This window comes from Epargyreus clarus, unplaced genomic scaffold (genome assembly GCF_041222505.1).
Source record: "Epargyreus clarus isolate Ecla_fem2 unplaced genomic scaffold, WU_Ecla_fem_2.2 ptg000016l, whole genome shotgun sequence".
Taxonomy (NCBI): Eukaryota; Metazoa; Arthropoda; class Insecta; order Lepidoptera; family Hesperiidae; genus Epargyreus; species Epargyreus clarus.
Window position 1 is genome coordinate 5552185 of NW_027332224.1, and position 26156 is coordinate 5578340.

Here is a 26156-nt window from a genome sequence, read left to right on the forward strand (position 1 = left end):
GATTGAAAGTAGTTTTGTCAAAGTACAATCGGACTATTTACCTAAAATATGCAAAATGAATAAACTGGTTTTATGAATAAGAAAATGAATAAACTGGTATTATGAATAAGACAATGAATAAACTAGTATTATTTAATTCAGAAATATTTAATTGATCATAACTTATTTTGTTAATATTTATAATATAGGAGTAGCAGACGAGCATACAGTCCACCTGATGGTAAGTGGCTACTGCCTATCACCTATCTTTATAATATTGTAAATTATAATAGATTATAATGTATTTTGCGTGTTTCAAATGATAGCCTTTGATGTAGAAGTCGATAAGTACCTAACGAAGTAGATGATCAATGCAATATTTTAAAATTATTTACCTAAAATTATTGTTTGTTAGAGTAAATGCAAATGTTAATGCGATTTTGGAGATACTTTATCTGTTTCCTATAATCTTGCACTACATTTTTCGTATTTTCGCATCTTTTGCAAAGGAAAAAACACTATATAATGTATTTATAGTAGTGGTTGCACAATAACTCTAGGAAATATTTATAAAGTGGTTATTTAGCCTTTCCCATGATGTAAATAGCGATGAAACCTGAAAACGTTTAATAATACCTTTATGTGCATACAGTTATCATCATTATCAAAACAAATCACGCTACGTGACGTCATTCAAAGAGCGCGTAAAATGGCGGCGTTCAAATGTGTTAAATTTTATTGATACTTTAAATAATTTTTAAAAAAATATTTCAAACACTAATAAAATTGTTTATATTTTTTACTATGTTAAAACGATGTAATAAGTGGTTTAAAATAATAAAATAAAAATGTGCATATTCCCTATTGCCGCAAAAACAGCTGTAGTAGGAAGAAAGTACTGCACAAGCGCCCCTGGTGGAATAAATGTACATAATATCTATAGATATATACAGTCTTGTAGTTTTCGTTTTTTATTAATTGCAATTAAACGACACTGAATTAATTAATCATTCGCATTCAGTGACCTACAATCGTCGATTAGAATTAAAAAAAAAAAAAATTAACTCAAATGATGGATTTTTTCACAAGTTACAGTGTTTTCAGGTTTCACACATGACGGACAGGAAATTTTTTTGACCTATTTTGGTGTTTTTTTCCAATTCTATTGCAGTAAATCAATTTTTAAAAAGTATGGAATTAATCTCCATTAAATTATCTCGACAATAGTATGCAAAATATCTTGATTCCGTGAACTATCAAGGCTATAATAATAAAAATAGCCGCCAAAATGAAGCGAAAAAAATTTTTCGATCGTAAAGCACTCTCTGATGCTTCGCATCATGAGTCGTGCAATAACAGCCTATTTAATAAAGTAAACAGTTTCTGAACGTTTGTTAAGTTGACATCATTTCTGGTCATATGAGTCATATCAGCCACTGACAGTTGTCACTCGAATTGACAATTTGACACTTGCATCGTGAAAAATCGAAATTATTTACCGAAAATGAATATCAATATTATAATAATTTTAACTGAAAATTAGCTGCTATCATCTCAAAAATGTCGTTTAACCCGAACTGGGACGTAGACAAGTACAAGGAAGAGCACGAGAGCGCCGATCAGTGGGAATTACGGAGGGCATTTATGATTAAATGGCAGAATGATTACTCGGAAGAGAGACTGGTTTGTTTGGCGCGTGTGTTTACTAATATGGAGTTTATGGGGTGCCGGTACCCGGTCGAAGTCATGCAGGAGATCGCTATGTTGTCTGGTGATGTAAGTATTTGCGATTCCCGCTTGAAAGCAACCCTGACTGAGCGATATTTCGTGAACTTTACAAGAGAGTGATTGGAATTTTTTTTTCAAATATCTCTGAGGTATGTTGGCGCGTTGTTTTCCTTCGCCGTTTAAGCAAGCGAACTTGCGAACAATAATAGTTGAATAGGCTACAATCTTGTGGATTAATCCATTGTCATCAACCCATTACTGCCCCATTACTGGGCACCAGGGCCGGATTTAAGGGAGGGCAACCGGGGCGGTAGCCCCGAGGCCTCCACAATAGAGACGTTGGATTCATTTTTTTAATTTCGACTAGTAAACACTAGTAAAAAAAAAGAAATATTTCTTTTTCTTTGATATTTTTTTTTGCTGCTTTACCTTTATCTACAGTACTTTGTACAAACATGTATACTAGAAGAATCTAACTGCGTTTCACAATAAAATATTCATTGAAAAACTCAACTAAAAAAATAGTTTATATGGAAAATAATTTGGGGCCAGGGGGCTCCACTGCTTTGTTGCCCCAAGGCCTCTCGACCTCTAAATCCAGACCTGATGGGCCTCCTCTCAGAATGGGAAGTATTAGGCCATAGTCCACCGCACTGGCTAAGTGCGTATTGGTAGAGTTAACATGCCTTTGAAATTTTTTTTATAAAATCTCTCAGTGTGCAGGTTTCCTCATGATGTTTTTCTTCACCGTTTTTAAGCAAGTGATAATTATATTCTAATACGCAAATAACTTTGAAAAATCAGAGGTGAAATCTGAGTAAAAACAGTAACATTATCATTTCAGATAGCCAAAGAATTTAGGCAAAAACGAAAAACCAGAGTGCAACGAACATTCGTATCAGCATCTGATGCCGCGGGAGACTATATTAGAGGCACTAAACGGAAAAGCAAAGACACAAACACATCTCCTAGTAAAACTAGAAAAATAAACTTCGTGCCCCAATGTACTAATAACAAAACAAATAATACGTTGAGTAACGAAAACAGTGGTAACATTTCATCGGATTCAGATCAAAATATTTCTGATTTTGAACAACCAGTAACGGAACAAAGTGACACTCAACCAATCGAAAATAAAACAATAATAACACCAGAAAACGATGATGCGAAAGTTAAGAATTGGAAATTGTTCTATGCGAAACAAATGTCTCAAGTTAAGTGTTTGGATTCTAGATTGTTTAATGAGAAAATGTTTGACACGGAATATGGGAAATTTGTTCTCGTTATCCGCCCTTGGATTGATGTGGCGTCTAATATTATGAGTGAGTATTGTTACCGCTTAATATTAGCAATTTTAACAAAATGTAGTTTGACTTAGGTGGCAACACCGCCACACCTATTTCTGCCTTATAACAGCAGTGTTAAGCGCTGCTGTGTTCTGGTTTGAAGGGTGTTGTGGGTGTAACATACATTTCCGAGACTTTCCAGCTTAGTCCTCAGGGGTAGCAACCTATTTGTGGCTCACCCCAGAACTCTAATCTTACCAAGGGTTGATTACATATGTTCATGGGCGGTAGAACTCACTTACTATCAGGTGGACTGCATGTTCGTCTGCTATTCCTACATTATAAAATAAGCAGCAGCAAAAGTGTTTCAGCTTAGTCCTCAGAGGTAACAGCCAACTTCACTTTTTTTCAAAATGTTTTTTTTATTTATTTTGATAATAAATGGAGTTGAACGAAATCAAAATATTTTGAACAAAAGTTGGCTGGTTTGCGAATTAAGGTATTGATATGTGCCATCCTTAGGTAGGAACCTAATCTGAGGTTAAATATAGATAACCATGTGAGACAGTGGCTACTTTCCATAAGGTGGATTGCATGCTCGTCTGCTACTTGTGTGTTATAAAAATATTAGGTATATTTGTACTAGCTGACCCAGCAAACGTTGTGTTGCCATATAAATAAAAAAATGTTAAGGGTGAACAACCCTTATCACTTATGGGTGTGAATAATAGATAGTACCCGCTTCTAAGACCTACTGAATATGCATATAAAATTTGGTGAAAATCGGTAAGGCCGTTTCGGAGGAGTATGGTAACTAACATTGTGACACGAGAATTTTATATATAAGATTAGTGGTGCCCGCGGCTTCGCCCGCATTTTAAAGAAATAATATGACATACATAAAACGGAATGACAGTGGTGCCATCTGTCGAAAATTGGTCTTACCAACTCCCAAACCGTCGTGGGCTCTTGGACCACAACTTTGCTAAAGATCATCACTTGATCAAATGCATAGTTTCCGATTCTATAACTACTTACGAATTAAAAATCAATTAAAAAAAAACCTTTTCCCATGGACTAAATTGTGAATCTAAACCATTCTCAAGTCCTCTTGAACACACACAACAAAATCAGTCCAGTCGTTTAGGAGGAGTTCAGTGACATACACACGCACATAAGATATATATATACTAGCAGAACCCGCGGCTTCGCTCGCGTAAAAAAATATGATATGACATACAAATAACTGTAATCGTAAATTTGTACCTTTAACAATTTTAACGATAAAGTAGGAGAAGTAATATTTAATTAATAAAAGCTTTTTTTTCGTCACTGTGTACCTAAATTGGTCAAGCTTTCTTCAGAAACATACACTAAAACTCAAATTAGTGGACTGTAATGAAACTTTCTTTAAAATATAAGTTTCATGTAGGATACAATAATTATTATTTACACTATTCCATAGGAATCATCCATGTTATATGGGGCCTTACATACAGTGGTTCTTTCCAGAGTCGCTGGCTGGGCGGTTAGAGTGGGAGCTCTTGCCGCCCGCAACTCCAGAAGTCCCCCTTTAGTTTCGTACGACAGGCAGGGGATACTGTAGCCCTGTTCTAGCCCAAAATTTTAATCCAAGGTCAATGTATCTACCACATCACCACCACTAATCCACGCATAACCAAAACCATACCCCACGGCAGGACAAAATGTTGGCACGCAGTGTGTCCAAAGTAGTTGCGATGTACCTAATCAGTATACCAAAATGTAGACTAATTTGAATAAAATTACGCATTATCGTAAGTGAAATTTGCACCGTGGACGACGTTGTCGTGTATTTGTCTGAATAGACGTTATCTGAAATTTCGAACCTAAAAGATTCCCGTATACATACACTTCTATTACCTCCTTAGTAGAATTTCAAAAACATTTATATGTACATATGCATCAATAAATACTTTATCAGCAAATTTCTGAAAGCTAATATTCAACAGCAGCGGTCGCCATCCCGACACCTACGGGTGGTGTGTGGCCCGCGACCTTCCCGTGTGGCCCGCGGGTCTGCACGTTACTAATAATTGGCCAAGTGCAAGTCAAACCCGCACCTGGAGGGCTCCGTACAACCAACATTTTCATTTTTTTTAATTTCTTGTATTTAATATTGCAGCAGCCATTAAAATACACACATTGTAAAAATTTGAACTGTCTACCTCTGACGGTTCAAAAGTTAGTTGGAAAAATATCGAATAGCAGTTTGTTGTATGGGAACCCCTTTTTGTTTTCATCTTTTTTTTTTTAGCATTTGCTGTTATAGCGGCCACCGTTATGCATCCTCTGTAAGAATTTCAAATGTCTATCTATTACGGTTCCAGAGATAGAGCCCTGCGATACACGGACAGACGGACAGACAGCGAAGTCTTAGTAATAGGGTTCCGTTTTTATCCTTTAGGTACCCTAAAAAACCCCTGTTCTACACTTCAACACGTGCAATACATTCCCATGTTAAAATATATGTTACGACGGCTCGTGGAATTTCGCCCTACACTAAACCTCTCTGCACTCTGTTCTTTTTCCAGACACGCCAAAGGAAGTAACTTCAATAACGATTTTTAAAGAAACTTCCTTTACTTATAGTATCCTAATGGGATTGATTGTTGTGTTGCTCAAAATGCTAAAACAGATGTGTAAACATAATGCATACACCCTTTTATAACCGTCTTAAGGGTTGATCTAAAAAAACAGTGACTCAGATGCTTCATTGAGTCAATGATAATTTTTCATAGTGGTTGCTTCCAAATTAACGGATTATAAAATAAAGTACCAACCCCTATTTAACGACATTAAGAGTTGATTTTCACAAAATGGAAAAATAAGTGATATATTATTTACAACCAGAAAGCAAAATACCAATTTTCATAGTCTTTACTTCATAATCGGCTTACTTCTAAACAAACTTTCACTTTCCCTATATTACCCACTTAGGGTTAGATTTTCCATAACTGGTGTTAAAAAAGTTTTATTATTTTCAACAGGAAAGCCAAATGCAAGTTTTTATAGTCCTTGCTTCAAAATTAACGGAGTTTGAAATATAATTCCAACCCCCATTTAACGACCTTAAGGGATGATTTTCCAAAAACAATAAATATGTGTGAAATAGGTGTTTAATTATTTTCTATCGAAAACCCAGATACTGATTTTCGTTCAGTATACATTAAAACTGGGGGACTTTCATACAAACTTACAACCCTCATTTAACCCAAATAAGAGTTGTTTTACCAAAAACGGTAGAATTAAAGTTCCACTATATCTAACCAGTAAGGAAATGACTAATTTTCGTAGCGCTGGCTTTCAAATTGGCAAATTTTAAAATATGCTGTCAACCCCTATTTTACCAACTTAAGGGTTGATTTTCCAAAAATGGTGAAATAGATGTTTAATTATTTTCTATCGAAAACCCAAACACCGATTTTCATACAGTTTACATCAAAACTGGAGGACTTTCATACAAACTTGCAACCCTTATTTAACACACATAAGGGTTGATTTTCCAAAAACGGTTTATTTATTTATTTATTTTATTGTGTAAAGCATTTAGTACAATAGATTGACCTACAATACATACAGTTCAATTAAATGCTACCTTTACAGGTGTTACACATGTCAAACTTAAATAAAATGTTATGATTAATAATAAAGTATTAAAAGTAACCGCTATTTAGATTAATACGAATGCAATTATGTCGAAATTAACAACCAATAATAATAATAATCAAGTCATTATATAATGATAATAATAATAAGGAAATTAGGAAAATTATGTCAGTTTTTATCATCAAAGTACTCTTTAATCGTATAGAAGCATTTTTTAGCTAGCCAATTTTTTACTAAATTCCTGAATTTTATATAGTTGTGGCCTTTAAAATCATCCGGAATTTTATTATATATGTTAATAGCCATATTAAAACTATTTTTGGCAGTCAATGATAGTTTTGTCATGGGTCGATATAATCTATGGATGTTCAGTGTCCGCGCTTTCCGAGTGTATATATTTTTCTCTTCCTGGAAGAGATCTTTGTGTTTGTAGACGAACAAACAGACATCTAAAATATATAAACATGTTAGGGTTAATATTTTGTATTTCAGAAATAATGGACGGCATGAGTCTGTTTGTGCGAGACCAAAGATAGCTCGTATGCATCTTTTTTGTATTCGGAAAGCTCTTAGGGATTCAGACGAGTTGCCCCAAATAACAATTGCGTATCGAAGTGTAGAGCTAACATAACCATTATACGCCATCAAAGCCGCTTCTAGCGATATAGTTTGGCTCACTCTTCTCAAGGCATAGACGAAGCTATTAACTTTTGTACATACCTCATCTATGTGGGCACGCCAACTGCATGAGTGATCTAGTATAACACCCAGAAATTTTGCACTTTCTACCATTTCAATTTTCATGCCATTATATGTAATATTAAGTGCTTTAGGACGTCCTTGAGAGGTATAAAATTGCATGTATTTAGTTTTTGCTACGTTTACTTTTAAATTATTTATTGTTAACCAGTCTATTGTTTTATGCAGAGCTTTATGTATTTCAGTTTCGTAGGTACGCATGTTTTTTCCTTGTATTATAATAGAAATGTCATCTGCAAACATAATGCAATGTTGTGAGAAGAGAACGGTAGAATTAAAGTTCCACTATATCTAACCAGTAAGGCTATGACTAACTTTCGTAGTGCTCGCTTACAAATTGGCAAATTTTAAAATAAGCTGTCAACCCCTATTTTACCAACTTAAGGGTTGATTTTCTAAAAATGATGAAATAGGTGTTTAATTATTTTCTATCGAAAACCCAAATACCGATTTTTATACAGTCTACATCAAAACTGGGGGACTCTCATACAAACTTACAACCCTTATTTAACCCAAATAAGGGTTGATTTTCCAAAAACGGTAGAATTAAAGTTCCACTATATCTGACCAGTGAGGCAATGGCTAACTTTCATAGTGCTAGCTTTTAATTTGGCAAATTTTAAATTAAGCTGTCAACCCTTATTTTACCAACTTAAGGGTTGATTTTTCAAAAATGGTGAAATAGGTTTTTAATTATTTTCTATCGAAAACCCAAATACCGATTTTCATAGAGTTTACATCAAAACTGGGGGAATTCCATACAAACTTACAACCCTTATTTAACCCACATAAGGGTTGATTTTCCAAAAACGGTAGAACTAAAGTTCTATTATATCTAACCAGTAAAGCAATGGCTAAGTTTCATAGTGCTGGCTTCCAAAATGATAAAATTTAAAATAAGCTGTCAACCCCTTGGAAGATAATTTTTTTTTTAATTTTCAACGCCCCCGCACTCCCCTCTGGGGGTGGAATATCATAAAATTAGTTTTTAGTAAATTCAAACATGCCAAAAAGAATATCCTGACTAAGTTTCATACCTATAAGAGCTGTTGTTTTAAAATGTGATTTTTTTTTAATTAACACCCCCGCAACCCCTCTTGGGGGTGGAATTTCGTAAAATCCGTTCTTAGCTGACCTCTACTCGGTGAAAAGAATATTCCTACCAAATTTCAAGTCTTTAGCTCTAATGGTTCCAGAGATATCGTGATGAGTGACTATATACGTGGAAATCTCTTATATATATTAAATATATATAATATATAATATATATAAAGATAAGATTTATTTCTACAGATTCGTGCATAAGTTGTAAGCTGCTAGCGACTCAAAGTTATGAGGATGGAGTGTTCACTTTGACTGTGAATGGTAAGGAGTTGGCGCGGGCTGAAGGGACTCCTAAGGGAGCTGCTAAGGATTCCGCTTATAAAATTGCTTGGAATGTAAGTATCTTATAGTTTGCTTAAGTTATTCTTAAGTAAGACTTGTATTCAATTCATTATTGTCCCACTGCTGGGCTCGCGTCTATTCTCAGAATGAAGAATTAGGCCATAGTTCACCGTGCTGGCTAAATAATACTAAATATGTATTGGTAGAGTTCACATACTTTTGAAAACTTTTTTTGAAACATTTCTCAGGTGTGCAGGTTTCCTTTCGACGTTTTCCTTTACAGAAAGTGATAATTAATTTCTAATATGCACATAACTTTGAAAAATCAGAGGTGTGAGGGATGTGAACCTCGGACCCCTCGATTGACAGAAGTTTCAACCACTAGGCTTAGTAAGATATATTTACTTAACACTGTTGAAAGGTGGTAGAGTTAGTATGGTTTGACTACAAAATAAAACACCTCGACATTTATTTTACCGTGAAGCAGTTTTGCGTTTGCAGTGTGGATGATTGACTTACATTGTCATTTACATTGAGGTGTCTATCTTAGTACTCGGGAGTCGTAACGTGTCTGATCGGATTCAGTACCCTTACCAGGAGTTTTTACGTTTATACGATTTCCTAGTTCTGACACGATCCGCTAGGGGCGCTGATCGGAATTTGTATGGGCAAATACGTAAACAAATACCAAAACAGTCATATTTGTCGAAACGTAAAAACTCCTGGTAAGGGTACAGATAACAAACAAACAAACAAACAAACGCTTTCTACACTCCCAGCCCCACACTAGGATTCCCTGTGTCGTGGGTGCCATGGACACACACATAGACAAATACACAAACACCCAGACCCAGTAATAGATAGAACCTGTTTTGTATGGAATCGGTCACAGACAGGGCCGGATTTAGGGGTCTAGAGGCCTTGGGGCAACAAAGGAGTGGAGGCCCCTTGGCCCCAAATTATTTTCCGAATAAAATGAACAATTTTTTCAGTTTAGTTTTTCAATAAATATTTTATTATGAAACGCAGGTAGATTCTTCTAGTATTCGTGTTTGTACAAAGTACTGTAGATAAAGGTAAACAGCGAAAAAAAAATATCAAAGGAAAAGATATATATTTCTTTTTACTAGTGTTTACTAGTCGGAATTAAAAAAAATCCGACGTCTCTATTGTAGAGGCCCCGGGGTCGCCTTAAATCCGGCCCTGGTCACAGATGTCCTTCCTCGACCTCTTAACGTGTGACGTAATTCATGGATGACCCCTTAGGGGCAGATTATTTCCAGCTTAAAACTTAAACTCAATGTTTCCAGTACCTCCGCCGCAACACAGTGTCGCTGATGTTGAAAGAGCAGTGGATATCGCAGAATGACTCGCGGATCAGTATGAGCGATATGTCAGGGAAGAACGAGTTTGGGAAACCCATTGAAGACAGTGTGGCGTTGAAGTAAGTTTGCACTTATATTTAAGTTTTTTTTTTTATAATATACAACTAGCAAACGAGCATGCAGTCCACCTGATGGTAAGCTACTGCCGCCCACAGACATCTGTAATCGACCCCAGATAGGATTAGATATTCCTACCTGAGGTCGGCCACGGATGCGCCGCTACCCCTGAGGACTAAGCTGGAACGCCTCGGAAAAGTCTGTCTCCCTTACCACATCCTTCAAACCGGAACACAGCAGCGCCTAACACTGCTGTTATAACAGAAATAGGTGTGGCGGTGGTGCCGCCGGAGTCGAACCACAAAGGGTTCTACCACCTTCAAGTTTTTGTAGTTATGCTTCTTTGTGGAGAAAAAAGTGTTGGTGGACGATTTTTGTAACGGAAACGGTTATGTTGGAGTGTTACCTTACGACAATGATATTTAATTTTGATTGTTTATGCGAAATTCGAAATTGTAAGGTTTAGTGAGAAAATTTAGAAAAATACTTGGAGTGTGAATTTACATTTTTAAAAAGTAAAGTGTGTTTTCTTAGCTGGGAATCAAATGAGTTTATTTTAATTTAAAAGTTTTTTTTTTGGCTATGATATTTGATGTTTTTCTTTTTGTCTATGATATTTGATGTTTTTCTTTAGTCTACGATTTTTTTTTTCTTTTTGTCTATAATATTTCATTTTTTTAAATCCAGGATGATGAAGCTGATGGGGTGGAAGGGTGGAGGACTTGGTGCCGAGAGTCAAGGAATAGCTGAGCCAATCAAACCTAATTTTCGGATGGTAATATACTATTAGTTTTTACTTTTTATATGTAATAGGAGTGTGGTTTAGCTTTCACCTCTTAGAAAATGCCGGGATCACTGGATACATAATTACACAGAGTTCCATGTTAAAAATTTAATTTGAAAAACGTGCTAAAAATAAAAATGTGCTATAAATAACGAGCATGCAGTCCACCTGATGGTAAGTGGCTGCTGCCGCCCTTGGACTCCGGATAAGATTAGATTCTTAACTAAGGTCGGCCACAGATACGTCGCAACCCCTGAGGACTAAGTTGGAACGCCTCGGAAAAGTATGTCTCCCTTGCCATCAAACCAGAACACAGCATCTGAACACTCATTATCAGAAATTGGCAGTGGTTCCTCTAGAGTCAAAACACAGAAGGTTCTATCTTTCAATGCCTTGGCTTACACTTTAATGCTCACAATGCCACTTCTCAAACTATCTTAACAACCAATTTACTGTTAACAACGCCAACTATGCACCTATTTTATGCGTAAAACGTCTCGATATATCTATTTTTCGATATGTGGATTATTATAATATTACAAAATATATGCTTAAGGAAAATAAAAAAAATACTTAAAAAATTTATAAATCTTATTTTGCAGGTGAGCCGAGCGGGGTTGGGCCACGAAGGCGGCGGATTGTTCGCTCTCCGTCGAGCGGGCTTAGCGCTCATGAAGCGACGCGGTGACGACCTCGACGCGGACCTGGTGTTCACCGCGGAGTTCACGACCGAGGAGCGAGCGGTGTTGCACCACTGCGCTCAGCAGTGCGGCCTGCTCTCTAAGAGCTACGGCGGCAAGGGACCGTGAGTGTTCTAATGTTATTTTATTTTATAATATAGGAGTAGCAGACGAGCATGCAGTCTCATGGTAAGTGGCTTCTGTCGCCCATCATCATCAACCCATTATTGTTCCACTGCTAGGCACGGGTCTCCTCTCATAAAGAGAAGGATTAGGCCATAGTCCACCACGCTGGACAAGTGCGTATTGGTAGACTTCACATACCTTTGAGATTTTTTGAGAGATAAATCTCTCAGGTACGCAGGTTTCCTCACAATGTTTTCCTTCGCCGTTTAGCAAGTGATAATTAATTTCTGTCGCCCATGGATATCTGTAATCAACTCTAGATAGGATTTGATTCCCACCTGAAGTCGGCCACAAATGCTCCGCTACCCTTGAAGACTAAGCTGGAATGCCTTGGATAAGTATATCACCCTTACCACACCCTTAAAACCAGAACACACCTGTGTTTAATACTGCTGTTATTAGGCAGAAATAGGTGTGACGGTGGTGCCGCCGGAGGATTAATTTTATCAACTCAATAATAGAAATCATATTAAGAAATATAATACAGAGTTGTATCAATCAAACCTAATTTTCGTCGTAAAATATCACGACATGACGAAGATCACAACTTTTTATTATTTTAATTTTTATTTCCATTCAAATCCGACATACTACATATTTTGTTAATATTTACATTGCACTTAAAAATCTGTGTTAGTGAAATTTCATTCTTTATAGGATGCATCATCGTTTTTACAATCTTTTATTTATTAGTCCTAAATACAAAATAATAATAAAGAAATCTCAAAGGTATGTGAAGTCTACCAATACGCACTTGGCCAGCGCGGTGGACTATGGCCTAATCCTTCTCATTCTGAGAGGAGACCTGTGCCCAGCAGTGGGACAGTAATGTGTTGATGATGATGATGACAAAATAATCAACTAAATCACAATTCCTATTATAATCTATACCTTTTCTTCCAGAGATCGGTTCCTAGTGGTAACCAACAAGGTGCATCCGTTCACGTTAGTCCGAGCGGTCGTACAACAGGGCGGAGACACGCTCAAGTACCAAGTGTTTATACCGGCCGCACTGGCTAAGATTAAATAGATGATTATTATACCATTGGTATATGGTCAATATTACCAGAGATTTGAAACTGTTGGCCAATATTACCGGAGATTTTGCGTATTGGTCAACTTTACCAGAGTATGTGTATTGATATTGAGTGATTACTGTAGATTTTCTTTGGAAAATGTAAATAATAATGTGCTTAAATTGTCACATCAATGCTATTGGTCAAATTTACCAGTGTTGATACTGAATATTACCTGAGACTTTACGTGTATTAGAAGTGATTACCGTGGATTTTTATTTATCGAAAGTGTTATTCTTGATGTGCTTATTACAATTTACCAGACACTGTTTTAATCATATTGAACAATCGTAAAACTCGTATTACTTAAGACTACGTGTAGTGGTGATTACCTTAGATTTTCTATCCAAAATATAAGTGTTTACGTGTTAGACCTTCATATTGATGCTGTTGGTCAAATTTACTAGACTGTTTTGATATCATTGGTCAATATTACCTGGACTGCAAGTGTATTAGTTCTAATTACTGTGGATTTTCAATTAAGTGAAAATCTTTATGTTTAGATGATATATATTGATGTCGTTGGTCATATTCACTTGTTTTTGATACCATTTGTGTATATCAACTAAAACTTTACGTGTATTAGTAGTGATTATTGTGGATTCTCTAGCAACATTATGTTTGTGTTTAGATGATGATATAATGATGGTATTGGTCAAATTTACCAGACTGTTTTGATTCTATTGGTTAATATTACTCGAGAATTTAATTGTGATCAGACCGCCACCTTACCCTGTTTGTCCACCAACCACCGATACTGATAATTAATGACGGCGTCGAAGTAGCGTACATACATTTACTATAGCAGCTTGTCCACCGCACGTCCGTCACCTGAGCACCGTCATCCCGGCCGCCGATATTCCGAGTAGATCGGCGTGACCGCTAGATCGGCACCGAGATTTTGACGGGCCGATGTGCCGGCAATGTAATACTCATTGGAACTTGTCCATACACTGCCGTCACACGAGTGACAGCTGGAACAAAAACCGCCGATATCGGTCGCAGTGGACAAACTATCGCCGTCAGAGCGTTTTCAGATTATCCGATCCGATATCGGTGTCGGACGACGATAGCCGACATCCGATAGCCGACACCATGTGCTATTTTCACATATTTCCGACAAAATCGTTCCGATACGGCCATTTGCTCGATAGCTTAGTGCGGACAGGTCATCGTGGCAGACTATAATAGAAAACTTTATTTGCTGTATCTCTTATATTTGAGATGCAAAAAAAGATCTGTTCACAGACAGTATTGGATACATCCTATTGTGGAAGCTAGATATTCAGAGGGAGCATTTTACACTCTTTTTAGCAAGCTACAACACGCACCTAGAAAGTTTTTTAATTACTTTCGTATGAGTGAATCCACATTCAATTATTTGCAATCGCGAATCCTGAAGGTCCTAGTAAGGATATCGGGACGATTCTTTCATATTATTGCATTGTCATCGGCCCTTGATAAGTATACAAAAATTCAAATTAATCCGACATTTCAAAGTTGGTTAAAATCGCGTTCAAAGATTCCGTTACATACATACATACATACAACCGAAGCTAATAAAAGCGTATTAACAAACAGACATTATACCTATATTAAACTATCACATTATGATACAATTTTGGGGTTATAATTTTGTGTAATCTTCTCGCCAATTATTGTCTCGGAGTATTTTATTTTTATATTCCTCGTGAGTTTTATCCCACAAGCATGGTTTAGATTCTACCAGTTCAATTAATGTAATTATATCGTATTTAAATGATGACGACGCCATGATGACAACCAAACTAGTAAACAAGCTCAAAATGGCCGCCGCGCATCGGGCTCTACGCACACAGAGACAATTTAGATACACGTAGAGCACACATACAAACATTATCGCCCGACGGCTCACGGGCGTCCGATGGTGTCGCCAGCACATCGCTGTCGGCTCCGATATCCGATATCGGAACGGACAGTGTGAAAGGCAGGTACATGTTTCATACATTTTACTTACCCCGATATCGTATCGGCGTCCGATACCGATATCGGATCGGATAATGTGAAAAACGCTCTCAGGATATAATTAAAATCGGCCCGAAATAATCTCGTTCTCGGTATCGGCTCGGTGACGGTGCAGTGGACAAACAGTCTTAATGCTATTGGTTTACTAACCTACGAATAAAACTGAATGTTGTATTCGTAATATCACAAGTTCCTGTGTTTTTATTGATCACAATACCAATACATTGATGCTATTGGTCAATATTACTCTAGACTTATAAATAATTACCCTTCACCTTGGTATCTTATTTCTGTCCTACATATCAAATAACTGGGAAAACTACAACAATCTTCTTAGTTTATAAGAATTAAAATTAAAGTCACTAATTTATTTATTAATTATACAATTACAAATTACTTTTAATGTAAATAAAGATCTTTTAATGAGTATTTCGTTTTATTATGTCAAAAATGGATGATTCAAAATAAATACAACGGACCATACTCAAAATATTCTTTGAAAAATATTAATAATGTCTCATCTGTATAATGTATTTCATCATCAACCCATTACTGTCCCACTACTGGGCACGGGTCTTCTCTCAGAATGAAAAGGATTAGGCCATAGTCCACCGGTTGACCAAGTGCGAATTGGTAAACTTCACATACCCTTGCAAACTTTTTTGATCAAAATGTAGTTACTTTGATAAAAATAGAACTTATTTTCATGAAAATTTGACACAAAGATATTCTGATAAGGCAGAAGTCGGTTATCATAACTGATAAAAACCAAAACACCAATGAATCACTCATGACGACCCGCGTGGCGGAGCAGTAACCATACCGGTCTGACACGCAAAGGGTCCCGGGTTCGATCTCCGGATAGATAGATTCATTATTTAGATATCAGATTGATATCTAAATAATGAATTTAGATTTCTGATTCTGGGTCTGGGTGTTTGTGTATTTATCTTTGTGTGTGTCGACGGCACCCACGACACAGGGAATCCTATTCTGAGGCTTTGAGTGTAGAAAGCGTTAATCATTCGACCAATTACCAAAAGAAATAAAACAAATCTAACAATTATACCATTTATTCTTGTCTCAATTCTATTTCATAAGATTAGCCCGGTGGCCAGCCCATCTGCCTACCGCCGATGAGGTGCACATGCAAATGGTACACACTTTGAGCACCATGCTTACCATCATTGACCACCAGACGGAAGCCTGATTTATCCAGATTCTCTTGAATGGCTACTTTTCGTGCTACCGTTAAAAGGTGACCTGGAAATATAAAGTGATAACTATATGAGGACTTGTTTCTATATGTTAGTGTGTAATGTCTAAAGGTGATAGAACCTTCTGTGATTCGACTCTAGCGGCACCCTCACTACACCCATTTCTGCCTCATAACAGCAGTGTTAAGCGCTGCTGTTTTCTGGTTTGAAAGGTGTGATAAGGTAGACATACTTTTCAGAGGTGTTCCAGCTTAGTCTCCAGGAGTAGCAGTACATCTGTGGCCAACCTAAGGTAGGAATATCCTATCCTATCTCGGGTTAATTACAGATGTCCACGGGCGGCAGTAGCCACTTACCATCAGGTGGACTGCATGCTCGTCTACTACTCCTATATATATTATAAAAATATATGTATATAATGGACTAATCTTGGAAATTACACTATCATTAGAAACTTTATACTTTTTTTAATATTGAGCATATGAAAAAGTATACAAATTAAAAATAATATAAAAAAGTTGAAGTTTACTTGTCTTAAAAACACATGTTCTAGTTTGTTGTAGTAAAGGAAATTTATTTTAATATAAACACATAGAGAGTAAGTTTATATTGAAACAAATGTTCTTTGGTCTTAAGGGATATTTAAATTAGGATTGTTTGCTCATATTAACTGCAAATAAATTACTTTCATCCTTCATCAAATTTGGTTGAACAGAAACAGACAATGCTTTCGGTGATCGATCAGATGTTAATGGGATGAATAATTAATAGTTTTTACCAAGTAACTGTTCATCCTCATCCTCAGCTAAGGAGAGCTGCGGTATCGGCTTCTTCGGGATGATCAGGATGTGAGTCGGTGCTTGTGGGTTCACATCGTGGAAAGCTACACACTGGAATTAAAAATATTGAATTTATTTTTTACTAAATGATTTTTTTTGACTAATTACTATTATACACAAAATTTTAAAATTCTTTTGAGTTTTAGCAGGCACTACTATCACACCTGTGTAGTCCGCGCCAAACTGCTAGTCCGCACTGTTTGTGTTGTACACTTGTTGCGAGCAGGTGAAGTCAGGTGAATTTGCTATGGCGATGCGATTCATTTCTATATTCAGAGCGGACTAGCAGTTTTATGCGGACTATAACATCTTATGTCAGTATGTTTTAAAACCAGAATAATTAAAATTTTCCATTGCTGAAGTATTTGTGTCCTACTTCTGGGCACAATATCTTCCTGCCACTGAGAGTAACTTCAAGCGTACCTACTTTATAATTCTGTTTAATTATCGAAAATCAATAACAAAAATGCAAATACATACTTGCTTTAATAAATGCTGTTATCCTACTACTAACTAATGTAATAGGTTAGAACAAATATTAAAAATAAAATTCATAATTCAATACTTATCTATGTTACATAACAATCAAATTAAAACGAAAAGTAGGATGAATAAGTTTTATGCAATGCGATTAAGTAAAAATGGAATTAAAAATAAACGTAGAAAAAACAGCTGACGATTTTTCGCCGCACACCGGCAGTTTATAAATTTAGAAGAAGAATATTTAAGAAGATTTATATACAAAAATAAGTACCTGGTCGTCTTTGTAGGCGAACTTCGCTGGTATTTCGCCATTTAATATCTTCGTAAATATAGTATCGCCGGTTTTTGACGCAGTTTGCGCTAATGTAACTTCATTCGCATCGGTCGCCATTTTGATTACACTGACATTTTTCTTTTCTTTGACTTTTCTTCCGTAAGTTTGACGTTTATTACTGTGTTACAAGTTCGTATTTCTAAAAACTTCGATCAGAAATATTGAATAATAAGAAATATGAATAAAATAATAATATTATTTTAATCACCGTCTACATTTTTTTCAATGCCAATTTTGTATAAAATTTTATATAAAATATCATTGATGTATGTGCGGCTTCATTTTGCGGCTTCATGTATAACACATCACAAGACATAGAGCCGCAAAGAAAGACTTAATTTTTAAACAGATCGAGTGTTATGCGCTTATCATGTATGCATTATTTATTAAATTTATAAACGTTTTTACTATCACCAAGTAAATTAAAACAATAATATATTAAAACAGATAATAAAACAACATAAATAAAGTCTTTATAACATTTAATTGTTCAACAAAAAATTACATGAAACCGGAAAAACTAAACATAAATCCAGTCTTAATACCACTTTATTTACAAATAATTATCAATACTTATACATTCACTTATAATCTACTACCAGGGCCCATAGGCCACACCATGTGATGCAAGGCCCTACCGAAAACATGCAAGCTTTTAAATTTTTGACCTCGGAAATCTTCGTCGACTATTACATGGTATCCGTTGCCAATCAGACCTTTGTTGATACTATGTTCTTCGCTACCAGAAGTAGATGACCTGAAATAAATGAATGTTGCTTACATTTGCACTGAATATTGCACTGTTAGGATTTTATGTAGATTAACTAATTCCTATTGTTCTATGTGGTAATATTTGCGTTTTAGCAAAGGGCCACTCGAACTCATGGGTTTTTTTTTAATTTTGTCCTATCTGGCTATTCCCATTCTGGACAATTTATTTGTTGAGAAATCATGAATTAATAACATTTTTATACCCATTTAATCTGCCAGAACTATTTTAGATAGAACACTGGCCATTTCCACCATATTTGTCTAATAGTGCAGTGTAGTTTACCGTATTCTGGTTAGTAACGGATTTTGGTATATTCTTTTTTTAATTTGGTGTAATTAAAATATGTTATACATATGTCACCAATGTTTGTAATTTTATTTCTAATCAAACAACTTCGTGGATTCTTCAAATAAAACACATATACATTTAAAAGTTTAATCTAGCCGAACGGCCAGCCCATCTGCCTCCCGCCAAACACTTGGACATAGAACTGTCCAATAGTTTGCCCGCCATTTACTCCATCATTTATAACCACTCTGAACCCTTTCTCGTTCAAGCCCTTTTCATTTGCCAATCGCCTTGCAACATTCAGTAGTCGTCCTGTTGTTTAGAGAACATATTTATAAACATTATTATAAGCTATGTTTTTGCGAAATTGAATATCAAATGTTAATTACCAAATTAGTAAGTATATAACTCCTTTGGATTGAATATTTGAAAATTAAACAAATCGAATAAAAATCGTCTGAAAGTAGAAGAAATCCTAAAATTATATAAATAATGTTCTAGAACGAGGTTCCATTGTTCCTGTAATGTATTGGTTGGAATAAAAAAGATTGGTGTAAATAAATTAAAATAAATTATTAAGTGCCTACCGAGCATTTTTTCATCATCTGGCGAGGCATCTGATAAGCGAGGTATGACTTTCTTGGGGACTACCAGAAAATGAACGGGCGCTTGAGGTCTATCTTCTTCGTCAAATGCTACGCACTGAAATAAAAAAGTCACTTTAAAAAATAAATACTTGAACTACCTTAATAAATATGTTAATATAAAAGAATGTTTAGGCCAATTTCCTACTGTCCAAGACAATCCATGTCCATTCTTGATTAAAAGTTTTAAAGGCTGTTAATTTAAAATGTTTCGTATTACGAAGTCTTTCGGTAGATTTTCCTTACGAAATAATTAAACTAATACAACAACGAAATAATGAAAGATTTTCCTTATTACCCTACGTTATTACCACAGAATATTTATATATATATTTTTTGTGCTCTTTCAATTATTTCAATTTTATTTTGAAGGTAATCCATAACTCGCAATGTTTACCTATATTATTATAATTTATATTCAAGGAATGATTTTAACTGACCTATCACCACTTATAAACAAGTGCCAATGATAAGCATAAACAAAGTGAATTCATGTAATATCCATAATTATGCATCTAGGTTAAGGCTTCGAATACTTAAAAGAGATAATTTAAAGTCTTACCTGATCATCTTCATAGATAAACTCCCTTGGAGGTCTACCATTGAAGAAGTGCTTGAAATTTTCGACACCGACAGTCATAGCCATCGTATCAAACTGAACAAGGAAACTAAACTAATAAATGTCTATAATATGCTATAGAACCGGTTTGTAATCGTATTTCTGTGAATTACATAGAATATCTATTCACAGAGTAATTTTATGTCAACAAATACAAACCAATTTAAAATAGCATATTATCCTTAGGTTACGAGCAATAATGGTTTTAAGTTGCACAAATAAACTTAACACTTTTTCTTTCAAATTGTATTTACCTACTGACTTGAAAGTTTATTAGAACGTTTATCTATGATTTAACGATATGAGGTGATAACTCGCGCTAACTTCGTGTTATTGTGTTTTTATCTTTATTTTAATATCTATAAGTGATGTCGTAGCCATGATGCAACAAAAAATTAATTAGTACATATTAAGTATATGATATTTTGTATAGTTTGCATCTCCTTTTCGTATGTTTAGCTTTTATTTAGTTTATTTATTTATATAATATAGGAGTAGCATAAGAACACGTAGGTCATATGATGGCTACTGCCGCCCATAGACGCCTGTAATCAACCTTAGATAAGATGAGAGTCCTACTTAAATCTAGGTCGGCCATAGATACGTCGGTACGCTTGTGTGCTAAGCTGGAATGCCTTTGAAAAGTATGTCTTCCTTGTAATGCGCCCTTTAAACCAGAAAGCAGCAGCGCTTAAGAGTGCGATTATTAGGCAAAAATAGTTGTAGCGGTGGTGCCGAAGTCGAACCACGGAGAGAACCAGAGCATTTTTTTGGGATTTTTTCGCTTGGGCTAACATATCTACCAACAATATATCTATCCCATAACATTGTATAATACGAGTATTTACTTGTAAAAGATTTCTTGTAAAAGAATTGCGCACATACGGAGTTTCTTTCGCCACTTGCTCTCCATGACTAACCACTTTCCAAAGCGGTAGTCGTTTGTTGATGTTCGAAGAAATCTATATGATTCAATTTTGAATAAATGAAATTTGAATTTGATTTCCAATAAAATAAAACATGAAAAAAACCAAATTATTTCTTCGCTAAGCCTAAGTCAGCCAACCTTCCTGCAACATCGGGGGAGCTAGAATGCTATTCACATAGCCAACATGTGCATACTTTATTCCAAAATATAAACACCGAAATGTTCCATTACGAACACATTCCATCAAAATATGTGTAACATAAAAGAGCTTGAAATCTCCAGTATAAATCCCTTACCAGGTACTTAATATCACTGTATACACAAATAAAACGAAAGAAAAACAAATCAATTGTATATTTCATTACAATTTCGTAACATAGTAGGTACAGTATATTTACAGCACAGTTAGATGATGTTATGCACAATAAACCATCAGTAACATTAAGTAATTTTGGCTCTTATAAAAAACGAAAACTCGTATTAGTATTTCGGGGATGATCTATTTTGTATATTTTTTTGAACTAATAGAATGGTTGCTATTGTTTTTTTTTACATTAATAAAAAAAATAATGAAACTTGCCATTATTTACTTTATATTATTAATTTACTTTATTATTTAATAAACCTTTAATATTTACCATTTTTTTTAAGAAAATCCAAAATAAAACCAATGATTCATTATCTTGACCGATAACAAAATGATTCATTATGTTGACCGATACCAATGATTCATTATCTTGACCGATACCAAAATAAAAAAAACATTAACAATTTTTTTATACAAACCTTGCAATACTTAAAAACCTTGATGTAGATTTTTATGGTGTAAAAATCACATCATTTTACCAAATGCCAAAAAAATATAACTATACTATTTCCATTTCTTTATTTTCACAATGACAGATCGACGTCCATATAATTTTGTGTTGTTTACGTTAAAATATCACACAGATAATACTGTACTTCATGGACAGGTAGTGATGTGCTACACATAATGATTACTATAGGAGCTAGAACGATAAACGTAACACGATAACAGACCCTTTTTTACAAAATATAAGAAACTAAACTACTGCCCGATGCTTTTGTACAAATATATTAAGTATAATATTATATTACATATACTTATAACATTATATTTCATTGCAAGATGTTACACGTATACATTTTTGACTGATAATGCCTACTTCTTTAAAATTTTAGAAGCTGTATAAGTAGTTTTTAGTCAGTAAATTGTCTTATTTTTCTTACGGCATAAGCTTTGTTGTATTTTTCTTTGTTCAAAATACATAATATAATAAATATATGCGATCGATATCATTGCTTATTTGATCACAACACTACAAAGAACTGTCATCGAGAAAATAAAGAAATGGAAATAGTATAAATAAAATAACGTCTTACTAAATGTTTCATCTAGAAAATAGCCATTAATGCATAACAGCATCCCACTGAGATATCATACAGCAAAATAGATCACAGTCTTAAACAGTATAATAATATTAGTTATCCACTAACAATATATTGTGATGATGCTAAAATATTGGTACTCAGAGTAATTAAGAAGTATAGAGCGAGTCTATTCAGGTAAGAACACTAGGCACGGGTGAGAACATCCTTACCATGCCGTATGTAAACTGACAAAATTAACTTTTTTATAATATAGGAGTAGCAGACGAGCATGCAGTCCACCTGATGAGTACCAAATGAGTACTGCCGCACATAGACATCTGTAATCAATCCCAGATAGAATTAGATATTCCTACCTGAGGTCGGCCACAGATGCGCCGCTACCCCTGAGGACTAAGCTGGAACGGCTCGGAAAAGTATGTCTCCCTTACCACTCCCTTCAATACAGAACGCAGTAGTGCTTAACACTGCTGTTATGGGGCAGAAATAGGTGTGGCGGTGGTGCCGCCAGAGTTGAACCAGAAAAGGTTCTACCACCTTCACTTAAGTTTTCTTTATATTCATTTTATGATGATGAAATGTGCTGTGAAAACTAGTAGTATATTACATAATACAACAAATGTTTTTCGAGCGTATGTATGTCTCATTCTTTGATACGCCCTGTAGCTCAAACGGCTTGACGATATTATCATATGAGGTGTCATTGGATTCGCCTAAATTGTGCGAGTAATTTAGGCTATATTTTTAGCTAGGTTTTTGTTCCTATCATAAATATTTATAAAACATTTGCCTACGATTCGTACTAAGGTTGGCATGGCGTGCTCTATACCAATTATTACTCTGAGATGAAAAGTAATCAATAATAATGCATTGACATAAATTGACTTTGGATCTACAATAGTTTTAATTTCGCGAAAAAAATCCGAAGAAATTATGAGATTTCTTGATGAAATAGTTAATAAAATGTAAATCATTTTTATTTAAAACTATTTATGCCGTTACTTATTCAACAACCATAATTCTGAACTTGTATATGCAGGTGTTGAGAAAACTTCGATAGTGTGATTCAGAAATACCGTTAGCGCCATCTGTTTTTTTCAGCGCCACAAATTTTTTCAGCTTTATAATACTAATAAAGACTTATTATTACTCAACTAAGAGCGATATTATCTAAATATATATAACTCAAAGGTGACTGACTGACATAGTGATCTATCAACGCACAGCCCAAACCACTGGACGGATCGGGCTGAAATTTGGCATGCAGGTAGATGTTATGACGTAGGCACCCGCTACGATTTTGATCAATTCTACCCCCAAGGGGATAAAATAGGGGATGAAAATATTACATCGTAACGCGAGTGAAGCCGCGGGCAAAAGCTCGTAAAATTATATAATTTTTCACTACTGCAATTATATTTTATATCACACGAGATGGCGCTATATATGTGGTCTATTCCTTGGGTGAATGACAACTAATCCATAATTGGAGCACTTTTCATTTTGTAGCTCTTTTTGTTCGGACACTTTAAAGCAGATCCAAAGTCCATTACAGTCAATATAATAAAGTGAATATTATAAATAACAAATATAACCATTAGCATACCTATCTACTCATATGTTTTTAAATCGGTGAAAATTAAATTAATTTTTTTGGTGATAAATGAACAAATTATTACTTTATTACAACTAGGTGTCTGTTTTTTTATTATTCATCCATAGATTGGTAAAGATACTTCGCCGCCTTGAAATTGAATGAAGCCACAAACGGCTTATTTTAGTAAGTTCTTTTTTTGAATTCTTGACAAATAAAAACATTTTTAGAGTAAATTTACGAATAAACAACTAATACTGCGTAATTTACATAATAAATAAATAATTATTTCAAATATTTTAGGGACATTTTAGCACGGAGACGTGGCAAAACTTTTTTACGCAACTATTTCAATTCTCAAAACTGGGCACATTTTCTAGTTAGGAGTGAGTAATCTTTACTAATCTATGTATTCATCGTACATTCGCGAAAATCAAAATAGGACACAAAGTATTTATTTTTTGCAATCATTACTTTGATTAAAATTTTCAACAATATCATCGTTTTTATTATTATCTAAAAACTACATTTTTTAACATGTTTCAAACACGAAAATAGATGACAGTGACAATTTCAATTGTCAAAACTGGTGACATTTTCTTATTAGGAGCGAGCGAGTAATCTTTACTATCTATGAGCGTCACTTAAACTGTTTTTTGGAATCCAAAGCCTATGTAGAAATAGGTCTAAAGTGGACAGCTTTAAATGCACAGATAAAAAATCCATTTACAATAAAAAGCGCGGAATTACAATAATTAACTCGATTCAATAAATATTGTATTCTATTGCGGATTTTGGTGTAAGTATTTGTTCACACATTTGTTTTCTATACTACTAATATTATAAAGAGGAAAACTTTGTTTGTTTGATTGCAATGAATAGGCTCAAAAACTACTGGACCGATTTTAAAAACTCTTTCACCATTCGAAAGCCACATTATCCACGAGTAACATAGGCTATATTTTATATGACATACATTTGATAAATAGATTTTGAGGCGGTACAAAGTTTGCCGGGTCAGCTAGTATATTATAAAGTAACAAACGAGCCTGCAGTACAGCTGATGGTAAGTGACCACTACCGCCTATGGAGATGGACAATTGGACATATATAGTCATAGATCAGTACCAATCTATGTTTTTAGTTTACAACCTTGAATTTGATTTTTTATTGAACCGAGTTATGAGTGTTATGTCGCATCTACACGCTTGGCCAACCACAACAAATCGTCACAAATTTATGTGTGGATACAGTATTTGAGTTTGTTTGTGTAGCCAATCGTACCAAACAAAAGGAGCCAAACATTTGCATAAGTTCGTGGTAAGTGCCAAGCGTGCAGACGCGGCATTAACCTTCGTGCCAACTTATGTAAGAAATAATCAAAATCTTACATGTTTTAAAAAACACGTAAAATTTAATAACAATTGACTTCAAATGGAAAATAATGATGAAACAACTTTATCAATCCTTTGGGATCGAGTTCGTAACTTAAACGTAGCCTAAATTAATATACATTAAACTAAAAATAGATCACACACATAAACGAATATGAAAATAGCGATATCAAAAATGCAATATAAAAATATATAAAGAAAAGTGTTATAGTAACAATACATTCGGTATATTTATATAAAAATAAGAAACATACGTAATTGTTAATTCCAAAATGTGTTTTGAGGTTGATTCTTATAGTATTATTATATGATTAAGTGTTTTTTTACAAAATACATAACAGTGACATTCCACTTGCGTACTACAACGATCGTGTTATCCGCTCATTCTAATACGAACACCGCGATCGTTGCAATAGACAAGTGGAAAACAGGATTATGACATGACAGTTAATATGACGGGTAACTTATTTTTTAATTAACACTTCCTGACATTGAATTCCAGTATCAAATCTATTTAGTTTTGTTTTACTATATTTATATCCTAAACTATATAAGCAGTGGAAGTGAAATTAATACATTAATTTATTAAAGCAATAACATATCGATAATAATTTATATGTCATGTTGCAACCAGAGATATTATATATCGATAAATTTTAAAATCAACATTTTTTAT

General features: G+C 34.7%; 3 protein-coding genes and 1 long non-coding RNA gene across 5 annotated transcripts in view; 2 read left to right on the forward strand and 2 right to left on the reverse strand.

The window, feature by feature from the left end:
• The window catches only part of LOC140748655 (uncharacterized), a 342763-nt gene that overhangs the window by 232889 nt on the left and 83718 nt on the right, over positions 1–26156 (forward strand). The gene's annotated exons all lie outside the window — the stretch shown is intronic.
• On the forward strand, positions 1418–14146 carry LOC140748645 (uncharacterized). The gene is made up of 7 exons (XM_073081487.1): positions 1418–1755; positions 2552–3029; positions 8694–8839; positions 10097–10230; positions 10916–11003; positions 11615–11817; positions 12782–14146. Exons 1-7 carry the CDS (start codon positions 1540–1542, stop codon positions 12906–12908), a joined length of 1392 nt encoding a protein of 463 aa, XP_072937588.1. The 5' UTR covers positions 1418–1539; the 3' UTR covers positions 12909–14146.
• HINT1 (histidine triad nucleotide binding protein 1) lies at positions 16016–17930 on the reverse strand. Its single transcript, XM_073081564.1, has 3 exons — positions 17769–17930; positions 16954–17065; positions 16016–16221 (listed from the first exon to the last, which is right to left on the reverse strand). The coding sequence occupies exons 1-3, from the start codon at positions 17886–17888 to the stop codon at positions 16061–16063; spliced, it is 393 nt and encodes a 130-aa protein (XP_072937665.1). The 5' UTR covers positions 17889–17930; the 3' UTR covers positions 16016–16060.
• LOC140748650 (adenosine 5'-monophosphoramidase HINT2-like) lies at positions 18364–20306 on the reverse strand. Of its 2 annotated transcripts, XM_073081493.1 has the most exons (4): positions 20098–20306; positions 19479–19593; positions 19028–19203; positions 18364–18588 (listed from the first exon to the last, which is right to left on the reverse strand). In XM_073081493.1, exons 1-3 carry the CDS (start codon positions 20179–20181, stop codon positions 19043–19045), a joined length of 360 nt encoding a protein of 119 aa, XP_072937594.1. In that variant the 5' UTR covers positions 20182–20306; the 3' UTR covers positions 18364–18588; positions 19028–19042. The 2 variants fall into 2 exon arrangements, with proteins under 2 accessions (XP_072937594.1, XP_072937595.1); XM_073081494.1 differs by lacking the exon at positions 19028–19203 and having other exon boundaries at positions 20098–20303.

What these genes read in the sequence shown, in the direction of transcription:
- HINT1 (XM_073081564.1), bottom strand. Translation starts at nt 17,888, where the DNA reads ATGGCGACCGATGCGAATGAAGTTACATTAGCGCAAACTGCGTCAAAA. An exon ending in TCGCCTACAAAGACGACCAG is followed by an intron (nt 17,066 to 17,768) that starts GTACTTATTTTT and finishes TTTTAATTCCAG; the next exon opens with TGTGTAGCTTTCCACGATGT. An exon ending in TGAGGATGAACAGTTACTTG is followed by an intron (nt 16,222 to 16,953) that starts GTAAAAACTATT and finishes TTATATTTCCAG; the next exon opens with GTCACCTTTTAACGGTAGCA.
- LOC140748650 (XM_073081493.1), bottom strand. Translation starts at nt 20,181, where the DNA reads ATGGCTATGACTGTCGGTGTCGAAAATTTCAAGCACTTCTTCAATGGT. An exon ending in TTATCTATGAAGATGATCAG is followed by an intron (nt 19,594 to 20,097) that starts GTAAGACTTTAA and finishes TTTTTATTTCAG; the next exon opens with TGCGTAGCATTTGACGAAGA. An exon ending in AGATGATGAAAAAATGCTCG is followed by an intron (nt 19,204 to 19,478) that starts GTAGGCACTTAA and finishes TCTAAACAACAG; the next exon opens with GACGACTACTGAATGTTGCA.
- LOC140748645 (XM_073081487.1), top strand. Translation starts at nt 1,540, where the DNA reads ATGTCGTTTAACCCGAACTGGGACGTAGACAAGTACAAGGAAGAGCAC. An exon ending in TCAAACCTAATTTTCGGATG is followed by an intron (nt 11,004 to 11,614) that starts GTAATATACTAT and finishes CTTATTTTGCAG; the next exon opens with GTGAGCCGAGCGGGGTTGGG. An exon ending in AGCTACGGCGGCAAGGGACC is followed by an intron (nt 11,818 to 12,781) that starts GTGAGTGTTCTA and finishes CTTTTCTTCCAG; the next exon opens with AGATCGGTTCCTAGTGGTAA.